The sequence below is a fragment of the Mesoplodon bidens genome, assembly GCF_964165515.1.
Source record: "Mesoplodon bidens genome assembly, chromosome: 3".
In the NCBI taxonomy this organism is placed as follows: Eukaryota; Metazoa; Chordata; class Mammalia; order Artiodactyla; family Ziphiidae; genus Mesoplodon; species Mesoplodon bidens.
The window spans coordinates 155860871-155884641 of record NC_138178.1 but is presented as its reverse complement, the minus strand read 5'-3'; the positions used below and the strand labels follow the sequence as shown (position 1 = coordinate 155884641).

General features: G+C 36.6%; 1 protein-coding gene across 3 annotated transcripts in view; it reads left to right on the top strand.

Moving 5' to 3' along the window:
- Window positions 1–3243: 3243 nt before the first annotated feature.
- DIO2 (iodothyronine deiodinase 2) overlaps window positions 3244–23771 on the top strand; it is a 68881-nt gene continuing 48353 nt past the window's right edge. The window contains exons 1-3 of one of the 3 annotated variants that reach the window (XM_081230027.1): window positions 3245–3456; window positions 4478–4572; window positions 16321–16371. In XM_081230027.1, the coding sequence (XP_081086153.1) occupies window positions 16344–16371 (28 nt within the window). In that variant the 5' untranslated portion in view covers window positions 3245–3456; window positions 4478–4572; window positions 16321–16343. Of the gene's footprint in view, window positions 3457–4477; window positions 4573–16320; window positions 16372–18014; window positions 18064–23771 lie in introns of those variants that run through there. The other 2 variants (XM_081230028.1, XM_081230030.1) reach the window with 2 other exon arrangements.

The following is a 23771-nucleotide window of genomic DNA, read 5'->3' as shown; positions in this document are numbered from 1 at the left end:
TGGCTAGAACTTCCAAAACTATGTTGAATAATAGTGGTGAGAGTGGGCAACCTTGCTTTGTTCCTGACCTTAGAGGAAATGCCTTTAGTTTTTCAACACTGAGAATGATGTTTGCTGTGGGTTTGTCGTATATGGCCTTTATTATGTTGAGGTAGGTTCCGTCTATGCCCACTTCTGGAGTTTTTATCATAAATGGGTGTTGAATTTTGTTGAAAGTTTTTTCTGCATCTGTTGAGATGATCATATGGTTTTTATTCTTCAATTTGTTAATATGGTGTGTCACATTGATTGATTTGCATATATTGAAGAATACTTGCATCCCTGGGATAAATCCTACTTGATCATGGTGTATGATCTTTTTCATGTGTTGTTGGATTCTGTTTGCTAGTATTTTGTTGAGGATTTTTGCATCTATATTCATCAATGATACTGGTCTGTAATTGTCTTTTTTTGTAGTATCTTTGTCTTGTTTTGTTACCAGGTTGATGTTGGCCTCATAGAATGAGTTTGGGAGTGTTCCTTCCTCTGCAATGTTTTGGAAGAGTTTGAGAAGGATGTGTGTTAACTCTTCTCTAAATATTTTATAGAATTCACCTGTGAAGCCATCTGGTCCTGGACTTTTGTTTGTTATAAGATTTTTAATCACAGTTTCAATTTCATTACCTGTGATTGGTCTGTTCATATTTTCTATTTCTTCCTGGTTCAGTCTTGGAAGGTTATACCTTTCTAAGAATGTGTCCATTTTTTCCAGGTTGTCCACTTTATTGGCATAGAGTTGCTTGTAGTAAGTAGTCTCTTGTGATGCTTTGTACTTCCGTGGTGTCTGTTGTAACTTCTTCATTTTCATTTCTAATTTTATTGAGTTGAGTCCTCTCCCTCTTTTTCTTGATGAGTCTGGCTAAAGTTTTATAAGTTTTTTTATCTTCTCAGAGAACTTGCTTTTAGTTTTATTGATCTTTGCTGTTGTTTTCTTTGTTTCTATTTCATTTATTTCTGCTTTGATCTTTATGATTTCTTTCCTTCTACTATCTTTGGGGTTTTTTGTTATTCTTTCTCCAGTTCCTTAAGTGTAAGGTTAAATTGTTTATTTGAGAGTTTTTTTTGTTTCTTGAGGTAGTATTTTATTGCTATATACTTCCCTCTTAGAACTACTTTTGCAGCATCCCATACGTTTTGGATAATTGTGTTTTCGTTGTCATATGTCTCTATTTTTTGATTTCCTCTTTGATTCCTTCAGTGATCTCTTGGTTATTTAGTAACGTATTGTTTAGCCTCCATATGTTTGTATTTTTAACGTTTTTTCCCTGTAACTGATTTCTAATCTCATAGCGTTGTGGTCGGAAAAGATGTGTGATATGATTTCAGTTTTCTGAAATTTACTGAGGCTTGATTTGTGACCCAAGATATGATCTATCCTGGAGAACGTTCTGTGCGCACTTGAGAAAAAAGTGTAATCTGCTGTTTTTGGATGGAATGTCCTATAAATATCAATAAAATCTGTCTGATCTGTTGTGTCATTTAATGCTTTTGTTTCCTTATTAATTTTCTGTCTGGATGATCTGTCCATTGGTGTAAGTGAGGTGTTAAAGTTGCCCATGATTATTGTGTTACTGTCGATTCCGTCTTCTATAGTTGTTAGCATTTGCCTTATATATTGAGGTGCTCCTATGTTGGGTGCATATATATTTATAATTGTTATATCTTCTTCTTGGATTGATCCCTTGATCATTATGAAGAACAAAGTGTCCTTCTTTGTCTCTTGTAACATTCATTATTTTAACGTCTGTTTTATCTGAGTATTGCTACTTTAGCTTTCTTTTGATTTCCATTTGCATGGAATATCTTTTTCCATCCCCTCACTTTCAGTTCCATCCCCTCACTTTCATGTGTTCCTAGGTCTGAAATGGGTCTCTTGTAGACAGCATATATATGGGTCTTGTTTTTGTATCCATTCAGTGAGCCTGTGTCTTTTGGTTGGAGCACTTAATCCATTCACATTTAAGGTAATTATTGATATGTATGTTCCTATGACCATTTTCTTAATTATTTGGAGTTATTTTTTGTAGGTCCTTTTCTTCTCTTGTGTCTCCCACTTAGAGAAGTTCCTTTAGCATGTGTTGTAGATCCAGTTTTGTGGTGCTGAATTTTCTTGGCTTTTGCTTGTCTGTAAAAGCTCTTGATTTCTCCATCAAATCTGAATAAGATCCTTGCTGGGTAGAGTAATCTTGGTTGTAGGTTCTTCCCTTTCATCACTTTAAATATTTCGTGCCACTCCCTTCTGGCTTATAGAGTTTCTGCTGAGAAATCAACTGTTAACCTTATGGGAGTTCCCTTGTGTGTTATTTGTCATTTTTCCCTTATTGCTTTTAATAATTTTTCTTTGTCTTTAATTTTTGTCAATTTGATTACTGTGTGTCTCGGAGTGTTTCTCCTTGGATTTATCCTGCCTGGGACTCTGTGCTTCCTGGACTTGGGTGGCTACTTCCTTTCCCATGTTAGGGAAGTTTTCAACTATAATCTCTTCAAATATTTTCTCGGGTCCTTTCTCTCTCTCTTCTCCTTCTGGAACCCCTATAATGCAAATGTTGCGTTTAATGTTGTCCCAGAGGTCTCTTAGACTGTCTTCATTTCTTTTCATTCTTTTTTCTTTATTCTGTTACGTGGCAGTGAATTCCACCATTCTGTCTTCCAGGTCACTTATCCATTCTTCTGCCTCGGTTTTTCTGCTATTGATTCCTTCCAGTGTATTTTTCATTTCAGTTACTGTATTGTTTATCTCTGTTTCTTTGTTCTTTAATTCTTCTAGGTCTTTGTTCTTTAATTCTTCTAGGTCTTTGTTCTTTAATTCTTCTAGGTCTTTGTTAAACATTTCTTGCATCTTCTCGATTTTGCCTCCATTCTTTTCCCGAGGTCCTGGATCATCTTCACTACCAGTATTCTGAATTCTTTTTCTGGAAGGTTGCCTATCTCCTCCTCTTTTAGTTATTTTTCTGGGGTTTTATCTTGTTCCTTCATCTGGTAAAAAGTCCTCTGCCTTTTCATTTTGTCTATCTTTCTGTGAATGTGGTTTTTGTTCCACAGGCTGCAGAATTGTAGTTCTTCTTGCTTCTGCTGTCTGCCCTCTGGTGGATGAGGCTATCTAAGACACTTGTGCAAGCTTCCTGATGGGAGGGACTGGCGGTGGGTAGAGCTGGCTGTTGCTCTGGTGGGCAGAGCTCAGTAAATCTTTAATCCACGTGTCTGCTGATGGGTGGGGCTGAGTTCCTTCCCTGTTGGTTGTTTGCCCTGAGGCAACCCACAACTGGAGGCTACAGGCTCTTTCTTGGAGCTAATGGTGGCCTCTGGGAAGGCTTATGCCAAGGAGTACTTCCCAGAACTTCTGCTGCCTGTGTCCTTGTCCCTCCAGTGAGCCACAGCCACCCCCTGCCTCTGCAGGAGACCCTCCAACACTAGCAGGTAGGTCTGTTTTGGTGTCCTGTGGAGTCACTGCTCCTTCCCCCTGGGTTCTGATGTGCACACTACTTTGTGTGTGCCCTCTAAGAGTGGAGTCTCTGTTTCCCCCAGTCCTGTTGAAGTCCTGCAATCAAATCCCGCTGGTCTTCAAAGTCTGATTCTCTAGGAATTCCTCCTCCCATTGCCAGACCCCCAGGTTGGGAAGCCTGATGGGCTCAGAACCTTCACTCCAGTAGGTGGACTTTTGTGGTATAACTGTTCTCCAGTTTGTGAATCGCCCACCCAGGGGTTATGGGATTTGATTTTATTGTGATTGTGCCTCTCCTAGCATCTCCCTGCAGCTTCTCCTTTGTCTTTGGATGTGGGGTATCTTTATTGGTGAGTTCCAGTGTCTTCCTCTCGATGATTGTTCAGCAGTTACTCGTAATTCTGGTTCTCTCACAAGAGGGAGTCCCATCTCTGTTTCTATATCTGTGTTTATGTCTACCTCTTCCTGCCTCTAGCTGTATCTCTCTCTATAATTCAGTCTATAAAATTAAAGCACTAGAGTAAGATGTGTTTTAAAATCTCTGAAATATAGCACTGTCTTCCCATGTTTTAATAAATATCAGTTTAGTTTATTTCAGTTTAGTGTGCACTAAGCTAATAAAAATGCTTTCATATTTATGCTGAATATTAGCAGACATACTTGCCAATTATGGATCATAGCTGATACTAAATAGCCTCAGATGAATTGGTGCTTTCTCAGTCTTGACATTTCTTATTAACATCTAAGAAAATTCTGATTATTTTAGGAAATAGGATGAAAGACATTAGAATTCCCTGGGGAATGAAAGCTCATTGAAACTCTTTTAGTATTTGAAAGATAGTGACCAGTTAGTCTCCATATACTCTGACAAATGTTCTTAAAGACCAGCAAGAATAATTTTGTTAATGTCTCAGGAAGAAATTCCTAAGAACAAGGATTTTAAACATGGAAATGATTTACAAAATGTAAGCTTGGCATTTTTTTCTCTATCCTTAGGAAAAAAGAAAAATTTATAGAGCCCACTGTGGACATAACAGCTAGAGGCAGAGGACGTCCTTAAATAAGGCAATCAAGCATTTTAATTTTTCCTGGTAAGTCTTTAGTTTTAGTTGGGAAAGTTCAGTATGGACCAAATATTTAAATTAGATCTGATGTGTTTCACATCAGTCATTTCTTGATTAAGAACAGCTTCTAGTGAAATACATCAGTTGAACTGACAACCTAGGCTAGCTTTGGACAAAATTATGTAGTTGATAGAGTTATTCTTTGGTATTCTCTTTCTTTTCCTTCTTTCATGAATTACATCACTTCCTGGTAGGCAGCATGGTATAGTAAGAAAGCTTGAGACCTGAAAATGAAATCCAGTTTCCCACGTGCAAGTTGTTCATCTGGTCCCAGTTGCTGAATCTGTGTGAATCTCTATTTCCTCATATTCAAGAAGAGGATTATCAGTCCTATTTTATGGATCTGGTATGAGCATTAAATGACACAGTGTCACAATATACTAGAAGCAAAAGAAATATTTCCTTTCCCTTCCCCTCAAAGTCTCCTGTCAGAAATAACACAGGGAATTTAAACCATTTTAAGATGGTCTTGTCTTAATAAGTTAGTCTTTTTAAGGAATATTGGAGTTTAGAAATAGCCTGTATAGAATTTTAAATAACATAGGATGTGTGGTAGGAAGACATTTGAGGGCATAAAGAACACTCTAAGTTCTCTTAACTAATATTATGGAGGTGATCATGCACATCATTTATTTATTCTGGCCAGTTTGATCCTGTTATGAACAAGTTATCAGCTAACTGGCCAAGGATGTTTGGCCTGATGGCTTTGATGTAATGAGCATTTATGTGACATTTAAAAATGATGACATATAATGAAATATCATTCAGCCTTATAAAGGGATGAAATTCTGACACTTGCTACAACATGGATGAACCTTGAAAATGTTATACTAATGAAGTAAGTCAGATACAAAAGGACAAATAAGGGATGATGCCACTTATACCTAGAATACCTAGAATAGTCAAATTCATAGAGACAGAGAGTAGAATAGTGGTTACAAGGGGCTGGAGGAAGGGGAATGAGGAGTTATTGTTTAATGGGTGTAGAGTTTCAGTTTGCAATGATGAAAAATTTCTAGAGATAGAGAGTCGTGAAGGTTACACAACAGTGTGACTGTACTTAATGCTGCTAGCTGAACTATACACTAAAAATGGTTAAAATCTTATATTTTATATTATGTATATATGGCTCAATACAAAGGCAAACTGCTAAATACAAAATAAATTATATAATATAAACAGTAGAAAGTACACAGATTCAAGAGCTTGTGAAGACAAGCCACAGCCTGGGAGAAAATATTTGCAAAAACATATCTGATAAAGGACTGTTATCCAGACTACACAAAGAACCTTTAAAACTCAACAATAGAAGATGAATAACTTGATTAAAAAATGGGTACTTGAACAGATGTCTCACTAAAAAATAAACAGATAGAAAATAGCCTTTGAGAATCTGCTCCACATCATATGTCATTAGGGACATGCAAATTAGAACAAAAATGAAATATCACTATACACCTGTTAGAATGTCCAAAATACAGAATTCAGACAACATCAAAAGCTGGATGGGAACTCTCGTCCATTGCTGGTGGGTATGTGAATTGGTACAGTCACTTTGGAAGACAGTTTGCCTCTTCTTACAGAACTAAAGATACTTTTACCATATGATCCAGCTATCATGCTCCTTGGTATTTACTCAGAGGAGTTGAAACTTACAGCCACACAAAAACCTGCTCATAGATGTTTATAGCAGTTTTATTCATAATTGCCAATATTTGGAAGCAACTGAGATGTCCTTCAGTAGGTGGATGGATAAATAAACTGTGGTACATCCAGACAATGAAATATTACTCAGTGGTAAAAAGAAATAAGCTACCAAGCCATGAAAAAACATGAAGACAATCTAAATGCATATTACTAAATGAAAGAAACCAATCTGAAAAGGCTACATACTATATGATTTTAACTATATGACATTCTAGAAAGGCCAGAATTATGGAGACAGTAAAAAGATCAGTGGTTATCAAGGGTTGAGAGGAGGGAGAGATGAACAGGTGGAGCACAGAGGATTTTTAGGGCAGTGACACTATTTTGTAGATATTGTAATGGTGACATACATTACATAATACTTGACATTATACATTTGTCAAAATCCACAGGATGTGAACGCTAATGTAAAATATGGACTTTGGATGAAATGATGTGTAGGTTGATCAGTTGTAATCAATGTACTACTCTGATGGAGGATGTTGATAATGGGGGAAGCTATGCATATGTGGAATTAGCAGGTGTATGAGAAATCACTGTATGTTCCCCTCAATTTTTCTATGAACCTAAAAGTGCTCTAAAAATAGTTTAAGTTTTAGTAAAGTGCACAAAACATAATTATATAGCTTGGTGGATTTTCATAAACTGAGCTCACTTTTATAATGAACACTTAAATCAAGAAATAGAAATACCAGAAACCTCCCATGTAACTTTTTATCCACTATCCACTTGCCATAAGTAACCACTGTCATGTCTTCTAAAACTATAGATTAGATTTTCCTGTTTTTTTTAAACTGGATAAAAATTGAATAATACATCCCATTTTGTTTGTAAGAGTCATTTCTACTTCTGTCTGTAGTTGTAGATTGTTCATTCTCATTGCTATGTACTATTTTATTGTGTGAATATTCTGTAACTTATATATCCACCCTACTGTTGATGGATATTTGAGGAGTATCCTGTTTTGAGCAATTGTGAAGTGTGCTTCTATGAATATTGTAATGCATTGTGCATTTTATTTTTTTTTTTTGGTGAACATATGGATGCATTTCTTTTGAGTTCATACCTGGGAGTAGAATTGCTAAGCCATAGGGTATACATATATTCAACTAGATAGATACTGTCAAGCAGTTTTCCAAAGTGGTATCAGTTTACACACCATCAGCAGTGTGAGTTGTGCTTGCTCTGTGTCCTCGCTAGTCTTACCAATTTTATTTTCCTGTCTGTTCATTTTACCTATTCTTGTAGGTGTGTAGCCATATCAATTCATAGCATCTTCCAAATAACTTCTCAATTGCCTCTATCACACATATCTATGTCTCTCTGCTTTTAGTTAGGTTGATACTCAGATTTTTTTTTAATTCCCTTTATTTTTTTACCTTACATCTAAATTCGTATTTCACATGATATATTCATAAATAAAACAGTGGATTTTTGGTCTGGGTTCCACTTTGGTTTTCTGGCACAAACTTCAAAAGACAACTGTTAGCATCAAGATTCCAGTGTCCTGGTATGAATAAATTAACAGTTGTCTGCGAAGTTAAAAATCTAGCTTAATGCTTTTGAAATATTTTGACAACCATTTTACTGATGTAAGTAAATTGGATGGCCTGTTTTTATGGAGAAGGAAAATCAAAACACTTTGAAATCTCAAATGGGTAAAATTACTGATACTGACTAGTAAAATTTAATTATTTATCTAGTGCTATACAGGATATGTAGAAAAATTGGGTCCTTTTAACTGGAAGCTAAATAGAAATGACATTAAATTATACTTATTCAGATTAATTGAGAGACAGTCAGATAAGTATTATGTTTGAGTTCTATAAAAAAATTAGTTTTATATATTCCAAGTATGTACTACACAATTGGTAGCTACAGTATTTCAGAGGTCATTTAGGAATTTGCTAAATTCCTAAAAAGTGAATGAATAAGAATGCATAATACATTAATTGTTTAAGGATTGATAAAAATAAGGTACTCAGTAAAATGTATATTTTCTAGTCAAACATGAACTTATGCAGTACCATGTATTTTAGTGATTTGATTAATATAAAATTTCTCATTTCTTTAGCCTTTCTCTGATCACAAGTTCAAAATGAGTAGATTATGAATTAACTAGTAAAGTGTTTTAGTAGCACTTTGATCTTTAGGGATTCCCAGGATTAAAATTACATGCATCCAAACAAAAAATGATTATTTGCATGTCAAATTATTTGTATAGGTCGATAACATGTGCATATAAGTTCTACAAATCCATCATTATGTATTGCTATAACTGCCAAACAGCATTATACTATTTGCAATGTGTTTCTAGATATTCAATCATGTTACAAAATCCATTAACAGTTCTGTCAGTCTTGTGTCTATCCTCAGCTATCACTCAAGGGGCAAGCAGTTTAAAGGTTGAAGGCACATTTTCATATACACACTAGAATTCAGCCCCAGGGCCATACACTCTAGGATGGCTGAATCTCTCTGATTTTAAACAAGAACCATCATGAGATTTCTTATTTAGCTCTCCTTGAGGGGCATATAAGGATGCCCTTGAGGCATTTAATTAGATGGATTCATCTCTATCCTAGGGTTATTGGGGGTTTGCCAAAGGAATATAATACTTAGTTGCTACTTCAAAAGGCTTGTGTGCTGGTTGAAAAATTATAGTTTTCAAATGAGCAAGTAGAGTTCCAACGGTCCCAGCCATTTCATTTCCCATTTCCCACAAAACTGCCAGAAGTGTTCTCCAATTGTTATTTTCATTTGTTGTTATAGTAAGGTCATTCCTGTCATTGTTTATTGTGATTTGGGGGAACTTCATTCCCATCCCTAACATGGTTCTAGAAGACCCTTTCTTTATTTTGTATATCATTTTCTGTTAAATTTCTGACTTCCATATATCATCCATTGGCTTGTATTAGACTTGGATAATGTCATTTCTCTTCCTGACACATAAGGCATGCTAGAATATAATCTCCATGGTGACAGAAACTTTTGTCCATTTCATTCACTGCTACATCCCCAGTGTCTAGAATAGTGCCAGACACATGGTAGGTCCCAGTAAAATTTTCTTGAATGAATGAGTGATGAACAGCAATTTTAGCTTCAGGTAAATTGTAGCAAGTAAAAAATTAGAATTGAAATTTTAATTTAAATCCAGTTTTCTAGACATAATTGCTAAAGGAATACATTTATTTTACATAAAACTTCCAGATGATCAGAGAAGGTGAACCTCATGAACTTCTCTTTTTTTTTTTTTTTTTTTGCAGTACGCGGGCCTCTCACTGTTGTGGCCTCTCCCGTTGCGGAGCACAGGCTCTGGACGTGCAGGCTCAACGGCCATGGCTCATGGGCCCAGCCACCCCGCAGCATGTGGGATCTTCCCAGTCCGGGGCACGAACCCGCGTCCCCTGCATCGGCAGAAGGACTCTCAACCACTGCGCCACTAGGGAAGCCCCTCTCTTCTTTATTTACAGGAAGTTACCTAGTCTTTCTTATTTCCTTTACTGCCAAACTCTTTGAAAACACAAATTGTCTCTTCTTCCTTGCTGGTGGGCCAGCCTCCTTACCTCCTCCTTCTCCCATTGTAGTCTGGCTTCTCCCCTACCATTTCCCTGAAGTTCCTCTCACTAATGTCACTAAAGATACAGTGGTCTCTTCCTAGTCTCCTTCCCATTTGACTCTCCTAGAGGATTGGTCCTCATAGCCTACTCCTTTTTGTGAAACTCTTTCCTTGCCCTCTGTTTCTCCCTTTCTCTTGGCTCTCCTCCTAAATTATTGCTTATTCTTAGGCTCTCTTTCTGACTTTTTCTGCTTACTCTTACAGGGAGAATTGGTCTTCCTCAACCCCACTTCTCTTCTTACTATGTGTCTTTCCTTCTGTGATCCCATTTACTTTTTGACTACAACCCTTCTCTCCATACTGCTGACTTTCTTGTCTATATCATCAGCTCTGACCTCACTCTTGAGGCACGTACCTTTATGCCCAAAAGCTTTAAAAATCTATCTGTGTGTCCCTTAGATTGAACATATTTGAGTTCAACCTATTCAAAATTTAAGTCAATGCCAATTCTTACAATTTGGACCATCTCTTGTCTCCCTATTTCAGGTGATAGCATCACCATCTTCTCAGATGCTCAGGCAAAAAGAATAATGTTTATTCTTGACTTCTTCTTTCTTCCCCACATCCAGCCAGCCACTGAATCCTATAAATTCTAAAATAAAGTTTATTTTCACTCTTCACTGTAGTTACATTCTATAAAGTCACTTTGACGATGAATTAGCAAATACTGAACCATTGCTCATAGAAGAAATACATGATTAGATACCTGTGAGCCTCTCTGATCACAATATTTTTGTTAACTGATTAATGCATAACTTTGTTTCATGTGTTTTTGTTTAAAGACACCTTTATTAAGATATATTGTTGATTCATTGACATTGAACTCACAGTCAACAAATAGCACTATAATTCATGCCTGATTGAAGTTATCTAACATACATATTTTCTCCATAAGTCACCTCACAACCTTCTTGCTTATAGGAACACTAAATAGCACTATGCTTGGGGGCCATTTAAACGGTGAAATCACCAAAAAAAAGAAAAAAAGAAAAAAGATGTGAAAAATGTGGCACTAAATGGACCATAAAAATGACACTTGTTTTCAGTATAAAAACTGAAACAGGAAAGCAGAGCATCACCTTGTTGGACCTCAGCTGGGAATATGCACAGTGGGCCACTCAAATTTTCACATCTCTCTGCATGTCTGTGAATGAAAAAAGGACATGAGTATTGATTTAGGGGTTACAAAAAATTTTAGTGAGTAGGAGTATTTGCAGATGCAGACCTTGTGAGTACTTAGGATCAATTGTACCTCTGAATCCCACTTTTTCATCTCCATTGTTTACTTCAGATGCTCATCATTTCTTTCCTGAGTTATTATAATATTCACCTATTATCATTGACTCAGGTCTCCCTTTAATTCCTCCTTCTACTGTTTTTGAGAGCTCATTATTGATCTTGTCACATTACAGTGTAAAATTTTTCAGTGTTAACCCCACTGGTGAAGGAATATATTTAAATATATCATCACAGCATATAGATTAGCCCCAACCCACTTTTCCAGCCCCATCTTTAATACACACACTCTACTTTCTTTTTGAACATAAGAATTGAGTATTCAACAAAAACTATATTGTTATTTTATATCTCTAGACACTTTAATACTTTGCACACTCTCAGTAGTAACCTCATCCCTCTTCATTGCTGGATAAAGATGTCACCTCCTTTGAGTAGACATTTGAATCTTTGTCAGTTAGCTAGCTGTCCTCTCACCTTGCTTCCGTAGATTATTTTGATATACCTGGACTCTATTTGCTTAAGTCTCCCACATACTGTGCCCTCCTCCTTAAAGGTAAGAGCCATAACTGATTCATATAATTGCTCTTTCTATACTCATATCTAATAAGTTTTATGAATTTGGCTTCCAAAATATCTGATTGTACCAGGCTTAGCATCTGATCCTTGTTAGCCTAACAATAGATGTGTTGAGTAAATTGATGAATGAATAAATAAATAATTGAACTTTGGGGGCTTCCCTGGTGGCGCAGTGGTTGAGAATCTGCCTGCCAATGCAGGGGACACGGGTTCAAGCCCTGGTCTGGGAGGATCCCACATGCCGCGGAGCATCTAGGCCCGTGAGCCACAACTACTGAGCCTGCGCGTCTGGAGCCTGTGCTCTGCAACAAGAGAGGCCATGATAGTGAGAGGCCCGCGCACTGCGATGAAGAGTGGCCCCCGCTCTCTGCAACTAGAGAAAGCCCTCGCACAGAAACGAAGACCCAACACAACCAAAAATAAATTAATTAAAAAAAATTGAACTTTGGTCAATTTATGAGAAATTTTTGACTGGTCATATACTTTCATTAACAGTTCACAAGAGATCATAAAGTGATAGTCCAGAACTATCTAGGTATTAAAATTAAAGCAACTAGAGTATATAAGCATTTGGTGGCATTTGTTCCTAGTGTAATCTTTCTTCATGATTATATCATGTTTCCTGTAGAATGGAAACAGGATAACAGCCATTTTGAAACTCACTCTGAGCTGGTGGCACTTGTATTCTGTTGGTGTGGGTCAATTACCAATGATTTTTTTTTTTGCTAACAGGATTGTTTAGGGAAACAATGAGAGAAGAAATGTGTTAAGATTCTGAAGAATATTGAGTTACAAACATTATTTTATAGTTAGTTTCTCTGGGGGAAATCATGAAACAGAAAATGATAATATCAAGAACAGTTTGGTGAAATAGTTTGTAAAAGACAGTGTGAAAAACGACTTTATTTTTCTTTGCTAAGTAATAACATTTGAAACCATGGATGTCTTTTACTGTGATCCATCTTTACATTCTAGAAAAGTCATTTATATGCTGATGAATTTAATACCTTTTGCCCTCCTTTTTAGATGAACATCATTGAGTTACTTGGATGTTAGCAAGAAAAATTAAACTTCTGAAATGCTTCATTCAGGAGTAGAAATTGGGTGTTTTATTATATTTCTCTCTAATGTATAAAAAACTAGAAAGGATGCATTTTTATCTATGAGGATCTTGTTTTTTATATCTAAAATGTGTTTGACTCTTGCTTGGAAGCTATCATAAAGCTTTTATCTCTCCCTGTATTCATAAATGCTTATATGTATGTATCTGTAACAAGATAAACACTCCACAAGGCTTATGTATGTATTTGTATCTATTAATTTTTTTCCTTCTGGGATTGGGATTCACAATCTAATATAGAGGAGAAGTAGAATTGTGCAGTATAATGAAAGAACATTTGCTTTTGACCTTGGATCTAGTATTACCTCTACCTTTACCAGTAAAATTATGTTGCTTGGAGCAAGCAACATGGTATCACTGGGCCTTAATTTTCTTACCTGTATAAATGACTCAGTTGGATAACATAATTTCTAAGATCAAAATTCTTTGTTGAAAGGTGAAATTTTAGTTACTACAGAGTTGTTGACAGATTTAAAGCATGGAGTAGACACTTAACACATTGAGCACATATTTGTTAAATGAAGGAATCGTGTGTGATGGATAATTTTATGTGTCAACTTGACTCGTCCACGAGGTGCCCAGAAATTTGGCCAAACGTTACTCGGTGAGTATTGTTAATTTTTTTAAAAACAATGTACACAGTGTCTTCTTTTGTTCAATATCTCTTCTCACAAACCTACGTAACAAGTAGACTAGCAATTTTCTAAAAATATATTTTATTATATAATAGATAAGTGACTTTTTATCCAGATAAGTTTTTGAGATTTTTGTTTTCATGGCATGTGCTCTAAAGAGATTAAGATGTAGGACTGCCGTACAGATTATTTCATTTATTTAAATAAAAATGCAAAGGATTCATTTTGTATTTAAAAATCAAAGGACAATGGAGAGTAAATAGTGAATAGCAAACAACTGGTATCAAGGTATATAAAATGTAAGAGTCATGAAGATGTGCTAATAATGGGGATGTATTAGAATCATAACTTCCTCTTTACAACAGTATAATTAATTGAGTAGACAACGTGCTAGGTATTGGGGAAAGAAAGATTAAAAAAATATATAGTTCTTATCCTTAAAGAGTTGTCCAGTGGAAGAGAAACAGATGTGCATTATATTATAGGGGGGAAGAATCTAAGTCCTGTAACTAGAGTTGGTCTCCTCTACTGTTAAATGATAATAATAATATAGTAGTTACTTCATACTGTTATGAGTTTTAGATTAAATGGTACTGTATTAGCTTTTGCCCCATATTTCAGTGGCTTGCTAAAACCAACTTGTGCTTCTTTCTCTTGTTACGTGAGTGCTGCAGATTATCTGTTGTTTTGCTGGGCTTGATTGGTCTCTGTTGAGTTCCACATGTCTTCTCATTCTGGAAGTCATGTTAAGGGTGCATGTTTGAACATCCTGTTCCTGTGGTGAAGACAAGAGTAAGAGAGCCAGAGCCAGACTATATGTAGGCATGTAAAGCATGTAAAGCTTCTGCTCAGACATATGGTACATCTGGTTTACCCAGATTTCATTGGCCAAATCAAGGTACATGGCCAAGCCCCAAATAGATAGGGCAGAATACTCTGCCATCTAGGAGCATGGGACGAGTGAGAAGCCAATAAATACTTAGGAACAAATAATATAATCTACCACAAGATATAATACATGTAAAACATATAAAGCATTTAGCATGTCTGGCACAGAGTACACATATAATGTTTATAATTGCATGATACAATGTTTATAATTGTATGATAATAGCAATAATGCTGATAATGACTAAATTATATAGAAACACTGATAATGGAGTAATTCCATTCTTGCAGGGGAATGTAGGACAGCATTACAGAGAAGGAGATATTGAGCCAGTAGTTCAGGGGAGAAAGAGAGGAAAGTATTTCCAGATGGAAAGATACAGTAATATAGAAAAAGAGTAAGCTAAAGGCAAAGTAGATGTGGGGTTTATGACCCTTCCTGGAAGTGATGTCTTATACCTAACTAGTTATAACACTTATGATAAATTCAGCTGCAAGTAACAGCATATTTAATTAAAAGTAGCTTAGGGACTTCCCTCGTGGTCCAGTGGTAAAGAATCCACCTTCCAGTGCAGGAGACACGGGTTCAATCCTGGTCAGGGAACTAAGATCCCACATGCCGTGGGGCAACTAAGCCCACGTGGCATAACTTCTGAGCTCACGTGCCTCAACTAGAGAGCCTGAGTGCTCCAAACTACAGAGCCCACATGCTCTGGAACCCATGCACCACAACTAGAGAAGAGAAAACCCCCACACCACAACTAGAGAGAAGCCCATGTGCCACAACGAAAGATACCGCATGCCTCAGTGAAGATCCCACATGCCCCAACAAAGACCCGACACAGCCAAAAATAAATAAATAAATTTTTTTTTTATAAGTAGCTTAAATTACAAAAAGCATGTGTTATATCAGTAAACAAGAAGTCTTAATGTGGTGAATTTCAGGATTCTTTCAGTATTATAAGGATGTCTTCACTGAAGTGTTTTACCTTTCCATCTTTCCACCCTTAGTGTGATGGCTTTTGTCCTTAGGTCTTTCCTGTTGTGTTCATATGTTAGCTTTTGCAGCTCAAGGTAACATGGCCTCATGTAGCAGCATCTAAATACATGATAAGAGTTTCTCTTTTGGCATCACTTTTTATCAGGTCTGAAAATATGTTTCAGAAGCTTCCTTCAGAGCTGAATTCTTACATCACATTGGCTAGAACTAGCTTAGATGTCCACTCCTACAAAATGAGTGGCAAAAAGGAATGGAATTACCATGACTGATTTAGAACAATAATGATCTAAGGAAGTTCTTACCTTCTCTGAACACATTTCTTCTCCTACACAAGAATAAAATCAGGATTCTCTTAGCAAACAAGAGAGTAATGGCTCTTAGGCCTTCAGTGGTATCTTCCATGCACAGATATGAGATTTGTGTTTTCTCTTCAAGATTAAACATTTAGCATGAGTGAATATCTAAGCGAATATTATCTTGACTTTAACCATTTATATAAATTATATCTTGAATAAATCCTGGCATTAAATTATTGCTGAGAGTTGAAAAAAAAATTAGCCATTTAAGTGTGGGACCAGTAGGGTTTTTGCAGAGTATCTGGATGTGTTGGTAACATAGAGACCCAGTACTGGGTCCAGGGTTTTGTGTGACTGCCTCCTTGGCCTTCAAAACCTTTGAGAGGTTTGGAAAGTGTATGATCTGATTTATATGACAAACTGAAATAGACTTCATTGGGAAAATGTTGTTACCTGCCTTTATCCCTAATAATCACATCAGATAAATCCCTTATCCTATTATTTTTTTTCTTTTCTTTATTGATGTACTGTGGCAAACTTCATCAACATTGACAACTTTCTTAATCAGTTTAGGCTGCTACAACAAAAATATCATAGACTGGGTGGCTTAAACAACAAATGTTTATTTCTCACAGTTCTACAGACTGGGAAGTCCAAGATGAAGAAGCCAAGGGATTCAGTGTCTGGTGAGAGCCTGCTTCCTCTTTCATAGATGGCTGTCTTCTTGCTTTGTGCTCTTCATGTACTTGTAAGGGCATCAGTCCCATCATGACTCCACCCCCATGACCTAATTATCTCCCGAAGTCCCCACTGCCCAAAACATCACATTGGGGGTTAGACTTCAACATACAAATGTTTTAGAGGGGGGCACAAACATTTAGTACATGGCAACACATCATAATTTCTTTTTAAAAATTCCTTAATTTTATATAAAACTAAAGAACAAAGAGCTCAGCAGTATCCTCCCTTGAAATGCACTCATCTTGTGCCATTACAGAGGCCAATTTGAACATCAGATCAATTTGTAGCTTTCTTGAATGGGATGCTGATTCCCAAGGGTAACTGCAGTGAACAGTAAATGCAGACAAGATGGCATTAGTCAACACATACACTCACACTTAGGATTTTAAAAATGTGAAAGCTTAATTTATCACAATGAAAAAAATTGAAGGTTCTGGAGCAAAAGGTAAAAATTCATCTATTTTCCTCTCAATCCATATTCTAATATTCAGACAGCATGGTTCTGTGACTCATTGGGCTAATCTCCCCTGTTTATGACATAGTTCAATGCCCACGCATTTTTAGTTCTTATGACTTTCTTTTGTTCATATGTTTGAGTCAATTACGTTAGCTATTCATCAGTGTATTAGACAAGTCTCTACCACTTTATCCTTCAATGTCTCACATTATAAGCTTTTTGGCCTCCCAACCCTACTGCCTGATAGAATTTAAATCACAAAATGGAGCAAAAAAGAAGCAATCAGGATGCATGGAGTTTATGGGAAAGATTAATCATGAGAGAAGATCTGAAAAATATAAGAAAACAATGAGGACAAAGAGACTAAAAATGGCTCTTTTAATGGGTGGACGCCTTAAGGAAAAGGCCTGCATAACCATGGAGAAGGAGGAACAAGGGTTTAACCAACATAGTTGGTATTTGAAAGGCAGATCCTGCTTTTCTCAGTTTGGTAATTTTAACTTTTAAAACATTGAACAAATAAAGCTTTCTCTAAAATATTTATGTCAGGATTTATGGCTTATTTCTTAATATTTCCTGATGAAAAAAAATTAACAAAAGAAGAATGGGCACAACAGTTTTTAGATTCATTTCAGCAACATACGAGCATATTCCCATTATGTTAAAAAAATACCTTGAACAGAACATGTTTAAAGTTGATGGAACATTATTGGTGCTATGTATAAAATAGATAACTGATGGGACCATACTGTATAGCACAGGAAACTCTACCTAATGCACTGTGGTAACCTAAATGGGAGGGAAGTCCAAAAGGGAGGGGATATCTCTATGTGTATGGCTGATTCATTTTGTTGTGCAGTGGAGGCTAACACAACATTGTAAAGCAACCATACTCCAATAAAAATTAATGAAAAAAAATAATAAAGTTGATGGAAGATTCTCTAGGAGAGAAGACCTCCTAAGAATCAAGCACCATCCTAAGCAACTTTCATTCGTCATCTTGTGTGGTCTTTCCAACAATCCTGAGAGGCATGCTTATCCTCATTTTATATGTGAATAAATTTAACCTCACAGAGTTCAATAATTCACCAGGGTTTTCAACTGGAGAACTAGGACTTGAGCCCACTTCTCTCTTACTCCAAAGCCTGTCTGAGTTATCCTCTACTGTGTTTTTAAAGAGGTAAATGAGATTTTTTTTTTTAAATGGTTTAGAAGAACATTAGAATGAATCTGTGATAAATATATCAGTTTTATTTGCTCACTAATTTAAGTAAAGCTATGCTTGCTTCTTTTAATTATTATAACTTTATAGTTCCTGTCCTCCTCTTATTTGGAAGTAGAAACTGTTATTTAGCTTTGCTTATATTTTGTTTTTTAATCAATTTAGACATATACTGCTGGTGGAAAGGCAAATAGTACAACCTTAATGGGTACAAGTTAACAATAAATATCACACGTGCCTTAAAAATGTTTATAGCCTTCAACCTAATAATTCTCTTTCCACTTAGTCTAAAGAAATAATCTGATATAAGGATGATTATTGCAACATTACTATAATTGCAAACAATTGAAATGGCCTACAATGGATTATTGATTGAATAATTTAGAATTTAGCCATAAGAGAAGATTCTAAGCAGCCATTAAAGATCATAATTTAGAAGAGTAATAATTTAGGTAAGTGTTTATTAAATGAAAGGTTAGTTTACAAAACAATGTGTAAAGTATAATTCCAATTTAACTTAAGTTTATATAAATATATCTATGAAGAATATAATAGCATACATGCCAAAAAGTTAATGATGATTATCTGGTAGACGAATCATAGAAGATTTTAGTTTCGTCCTCAGGTAGACAGTGGAGTCAGGTTGGAAGGGAAATTACCTGTCTTCTTCCCTAGCATCTTTTCTTCTTGATGCTCTTTAAATCAATTTTCAACTATAATATGTGAAAACTGTTTGTGCTCAGTTACTCATTATATTTTGCCCTTCATTCCTTGCCAGTGCCTCTCCCCCACAATTAAGTTTACCCTGATTTTATCCAACTTTTCCCTCTTCTACACTTTTTTCTTCCTAGTTTTGGAAACATTTTCAAGGTCCCTCTTTCTTTCCTCTAGGAAGAGGTCAATTTGGACACCTGAGCTAGATCTCAACATTTGGCAAAACATGGCAGCAATAAACCTGAGGACTCATTCCATTTAAGTAACCAGCGGTTTTAGAGCCTTGCATTTCTTCAATGTAGTAATAGGATTAGGGAAGCCCTCTCCCTACTTAGAGAATGCTCTGCATTCTCTATTGCAGGGATCAGGTAGGGAGGCTAATTGTATTTCAGGTAACTTGTCTAGAAACTAGTTTAGAATCTCTTAGGAGTTGTCACCCTGGTGAAGTGTTCAATCTGACATGGTCTCTAGGCTTGTTTCTGTACCTTATTAATGGTTGTTGATTTGATAAGCACCAGAAAGTCTTAAAAGGTTGTTGAGTGGATTTCAGATCCTGCCAGTCTGCCAGTGTTTTTCAGAGGTGGTGCTTTGAGGGTGTACCTTCTACTAGACTCCAGATGGGAACACAGTCTACTTGTCTGAGCTTTCCTACTTCTCATGTTGGGACAGAAGCACAAAAGTGGTCATGAAGCATCTGACAAGCACAAACTTCACATGTTACCGTAGGGATGTGAAATAACGTCTCTTTTCTTTGGGTTCTTCACCTTAAAAGGCCAGTCTGTTTATAAAAAATGGTTACAAATGGATAAATGCAATTTTTTTCTTAGAAACACCCTAAATTTCAAATGCCTTTATAATTGTTATTATGCATAATAATAGACATCACTTATATAACATTTAGTGCTAGGTAATGTTGCAAGTGCTTTATATATATTAGTTCATTTAATCCTCACAACTCTATGAATTAGTTATTGTTATTATTATTATCACATCCCCATTTTATAGATGAGAAAATAGGCTCAGAGTCCCTAGCCCAGGGTCATACAGTTAACATGGTGAAGCCAGATTTGGAAACTAGGCAATCAGGTTCTACCACCCGATGCTGCCTTTGGTTAGTTAGATGTCTTTCTAGGAAGCCTTCATACTGATGTGCCTGATTTTCACAGCAGCAGCACCACCCCAAACACCTTACTGAACCACAGTTGTCATTCTAGGGGATGATGCTGAGTTAAAAGGCAGACCAGGTTACCTTTGCTACAGGTGGATATAAAAAGCATGCATCACTTGAAAGACAGCCCTATGGTTCCATATGGAAAAGAGAAAGTTTATGTTACTCAGGAGATTGTCAGCTGAGTCTTCAAATTAAAAAAAAAAAAAAGGCATCAGAGGACTTCCCTGGCAGTCCAGTGGTTAAGACGCCATGCTTCCAATGCAGGGGGTGTGGGGTGTGGGTTCGATCCCTGGTCAGGGACTATGATCCCACATGCCATGTGGTGTGGCCAAAAAAAAGGCATCAGTATCTGAATTAGACCACCCAAGCCAGGCCAGGGGTGACCATGCCTTTCAGATTATGCTAATAGGCTTGGACTGAGATTACAAACTTTCTGCAAATGTTAGGCATCAGACCCAGTGTTTAATCTTCTGCTCTACCATTTATTATTGTCATGACTTTATTTAGTTTTTCTGATTTGTTGTAAACATTGGTCTTGTGTAACTCTGCTGCTTAAAATCCTTCAATCTCTTCTAATTCCTTGGTGAGAAAAATCTAAATTTTTAAACATGGTCTACAAGGACATGCAAAATCTTGTTCTTGCCTACTTTGTAAGTCTCACAGAGCACTTCTTTCCAGTTTACTCACATCTCTGTGGCCTCATTGGCCTTTCATAATTTCCTTACACTTCAAACAGGCTCTTCCCTTTGCTTGAAACATTTCCACTCCTTTCATCTGGCTACTCCCTGTAGGTCTTAGCTTAAATGAGCCTACCTTAGCAAAGAGACCCCCTTCTCTGAATTAGTTTCCCATCCTTTCACTTTATGGCCCTTACTCCAATTTGCCATTAAACATTTATTTACACAAATATATTTTAATATTTGTCTCTCCCACTATTGTTAGCTCTTTGTAGGAGCAACTAGAGACTCTGTTTGGTTCCCTATTGTTTATCTAGCATCTAGCACAGTGCCTGGCAATAATAGACATTTGATAAACATTCAGTAAGTGATGAATGAGCCTCAGTGTCTTCATCTACAAAAGGGACTTTCTAAGGTTGCTGTGAAGATTAAATGATATTTATTCACAAGCACTCACATACTCCCTGTCTAGCATAGTTTTAACACATTAGTCGATCCCAAATAAATATTAGTATTTTTTTGTCCTTTTCCCTTTGATGGTAGTGACTCCAGTTTGGGCTCTTTTTAGCTTCTCATAAGTCATGGGTAAGGATGATGAACAATGGCTGGTGGAGATGCTAGGTATGGGGGATGTGGGAATTCCAGGAAGAAGGAGCAATAAAGGCAGAGAGGCAGAACAGTGAATGCAAAGTTTGAAGAAAAGGGATTGTCTTGACTGGATAAAACTCAGGGGCTATGTAAGAGAGTTATGGTAGAAAAGTCTGGGTAAAATAGACTTGAATCAGATTTGGAGAGTCTTGTTAAGGAGTTTAGAAGAAGTTGAGTCAGTGACACAGATTTTGGAGTTATTTGCAAGCTTGCTTGGGAGGGTAGAAATTTTTAGTGGGACACCTCAGTAGTAGAAAGAAGGAAAACAGAATATCACCACAAATGCAGGTGGGTTTATAGAATTAGAAATCATTTCTTTTTCCTTTGCTAATTTTTTCTTCTTACACTTGGGTGCCATTACTTCGTGGACTCTGACTTAGTGTTATTTTCTCCTTATTCTGTTCTTTCTCCCTGAGTGTCTCATCTATTTTCCTGTTATAATCATAGGATTGGACTATCTCTTTTATACTTATGAGTGTCAAATCTATATTCCATTTCAGAGCATTAGCTCCAGATCCATCTAGCCAACACTCCCTGGATTTCCCTGAGATATCTCAATCTCAATGTGTCTAAAATTCAACACCCTGTCTCCCCTACCAACCTCTTCCTATATTGCCTATCTGTAAGATATAGCATCAGCATCATCCATTCAGAAACCCAAATCAGAATCCTGGGATTCCATTCTTTCTCACTTTCTGTCCCTCCTATATGGAATCAACATCAAATCCTATAGATTTTCTCTCTTTAATCCCGACTCTTCTTAACTTCCTTCACTCTTCTCCATCCTCATTGACACTGCATTAGTTCATCAGTTCTCACCTAGCCAACAAGAATCATGTCCCAGTAAGTCTCCTCATCTCTAGTTGAGTATCTTCTTTCATTTCTTTCACTCCTTTTAACAATTTTTCTAAAATGCAAATATGTATTACTTCCTGGCTTAAAATTCCTCAGTTTCCCTTTGTTCATGAGATGAAGTCTAAGAAGTTTAGCATCTTTATTATAACCTATGAGACCTACCTCTTCCCAAGGGAGGTTATTCCATACCCTCTTCAAGCAAATCTGCCACTTTCTCCTTTGTATATCACTCTGTTTTCAGTCCATGCCCAGTGCCTAGCACAATGTCAAATCTGTAGCATGTTTTAAAGCAATGTTTGCTGAAATAAAGTGGCATGAAGATTGAAAACAGACTTGGAAATGGCTTTCACATGGGAAGTGGGAGGAGAAAACAGAGCCAAGATAAAACTTAAAATGGGTGATGAAAACAAAGAAAGAATAGCCATTGAAATTAGAGAAGAATAGCCATTGAAATTAGAGAAGATAAGAATAGACATTGGAATTAGAGAAGGGCAAGAGTAATAAATTCAGTTTGCCTTTGATTTCTGAAGAAGGAGGAGCAAGTCAAAATTGTCAAATATAGCAGAAGGGTCAAAGAGGAAGAGTGAGAAGCATATTTTAATTGGGTTAATAGGAGGTCATTGGTGACTTTTGGGAGATGAGTTTTAAGGAATTGGTGGGTGGGAGGTAGAAGCACATGGTAAATACTGAGAAGTGTTTGGCAAGGAGGTTGAGGCAAGAAGTACCCCTGAGAATTTTAATCATGAAAGAGAGAGTGGTATCAGGGAGTTCATGTTAAAAGTGGGTATACAGATGAATGGATAAAGAAGATGTGGTGCATATATACAATGGAATATTACTCAGCCATAAAAAGGAACGAAATTGGGTAACTTGTAGAGACGAGGATGGACCTAGAGTCTGTCATACGAGTGAAGTAAGTCAGAAAGAGAAAAACAAATATTGTCTATTAATGCATATACGTGGAATCTAGAAAAATGGTACAGATGAACATATTTGCAGGGCAGGAATAGAAATGCAGACGTAGAGAACAGACGTATGGACACAGCTTGAGAAGGGGAGGGTAAGATGAATTGGGAAATTAGGTTTGACATAAATACATTACCATGTGTAAAATAGATAGCTAGTGGGAACCTACTGTATAACATGGGGAGCTCAGCTCGGTGCTCTGTGATGACCTAGATGGGTGGGATTGGGGGGGGAGAGAAGTCCAAGAGGGAGGGGATATAGGTATACCTATAACTGATTCACTTCTCTGTACAGCAGAAACTAACACAACACTGCAAAGCAATTATACTCCAATTTAAAAGAAGTGGGTGTCCCCTTTTCTCCCCAAAGAATGTGTATTAAAACTACTCCTTCCACTTAATTTGGGAAAATTAAGAAGTGTGATGTAGTTAGATTTTATACATTCCTCTCCATGCCAACTATTTCTAAATCTTGGAGAGATTGTTAGGATAAACACTGAGTGTGGAAGGAACTGGGTTTGTTTGGAGAGAGAGAAAGAAAGATACCTTTTTATATGTTACTTACTTTTTCAATTTTTCAAGGCATTTGTGCAGATTTTAAAAGTAATATATATTCATTACCATTGTAATACTGTC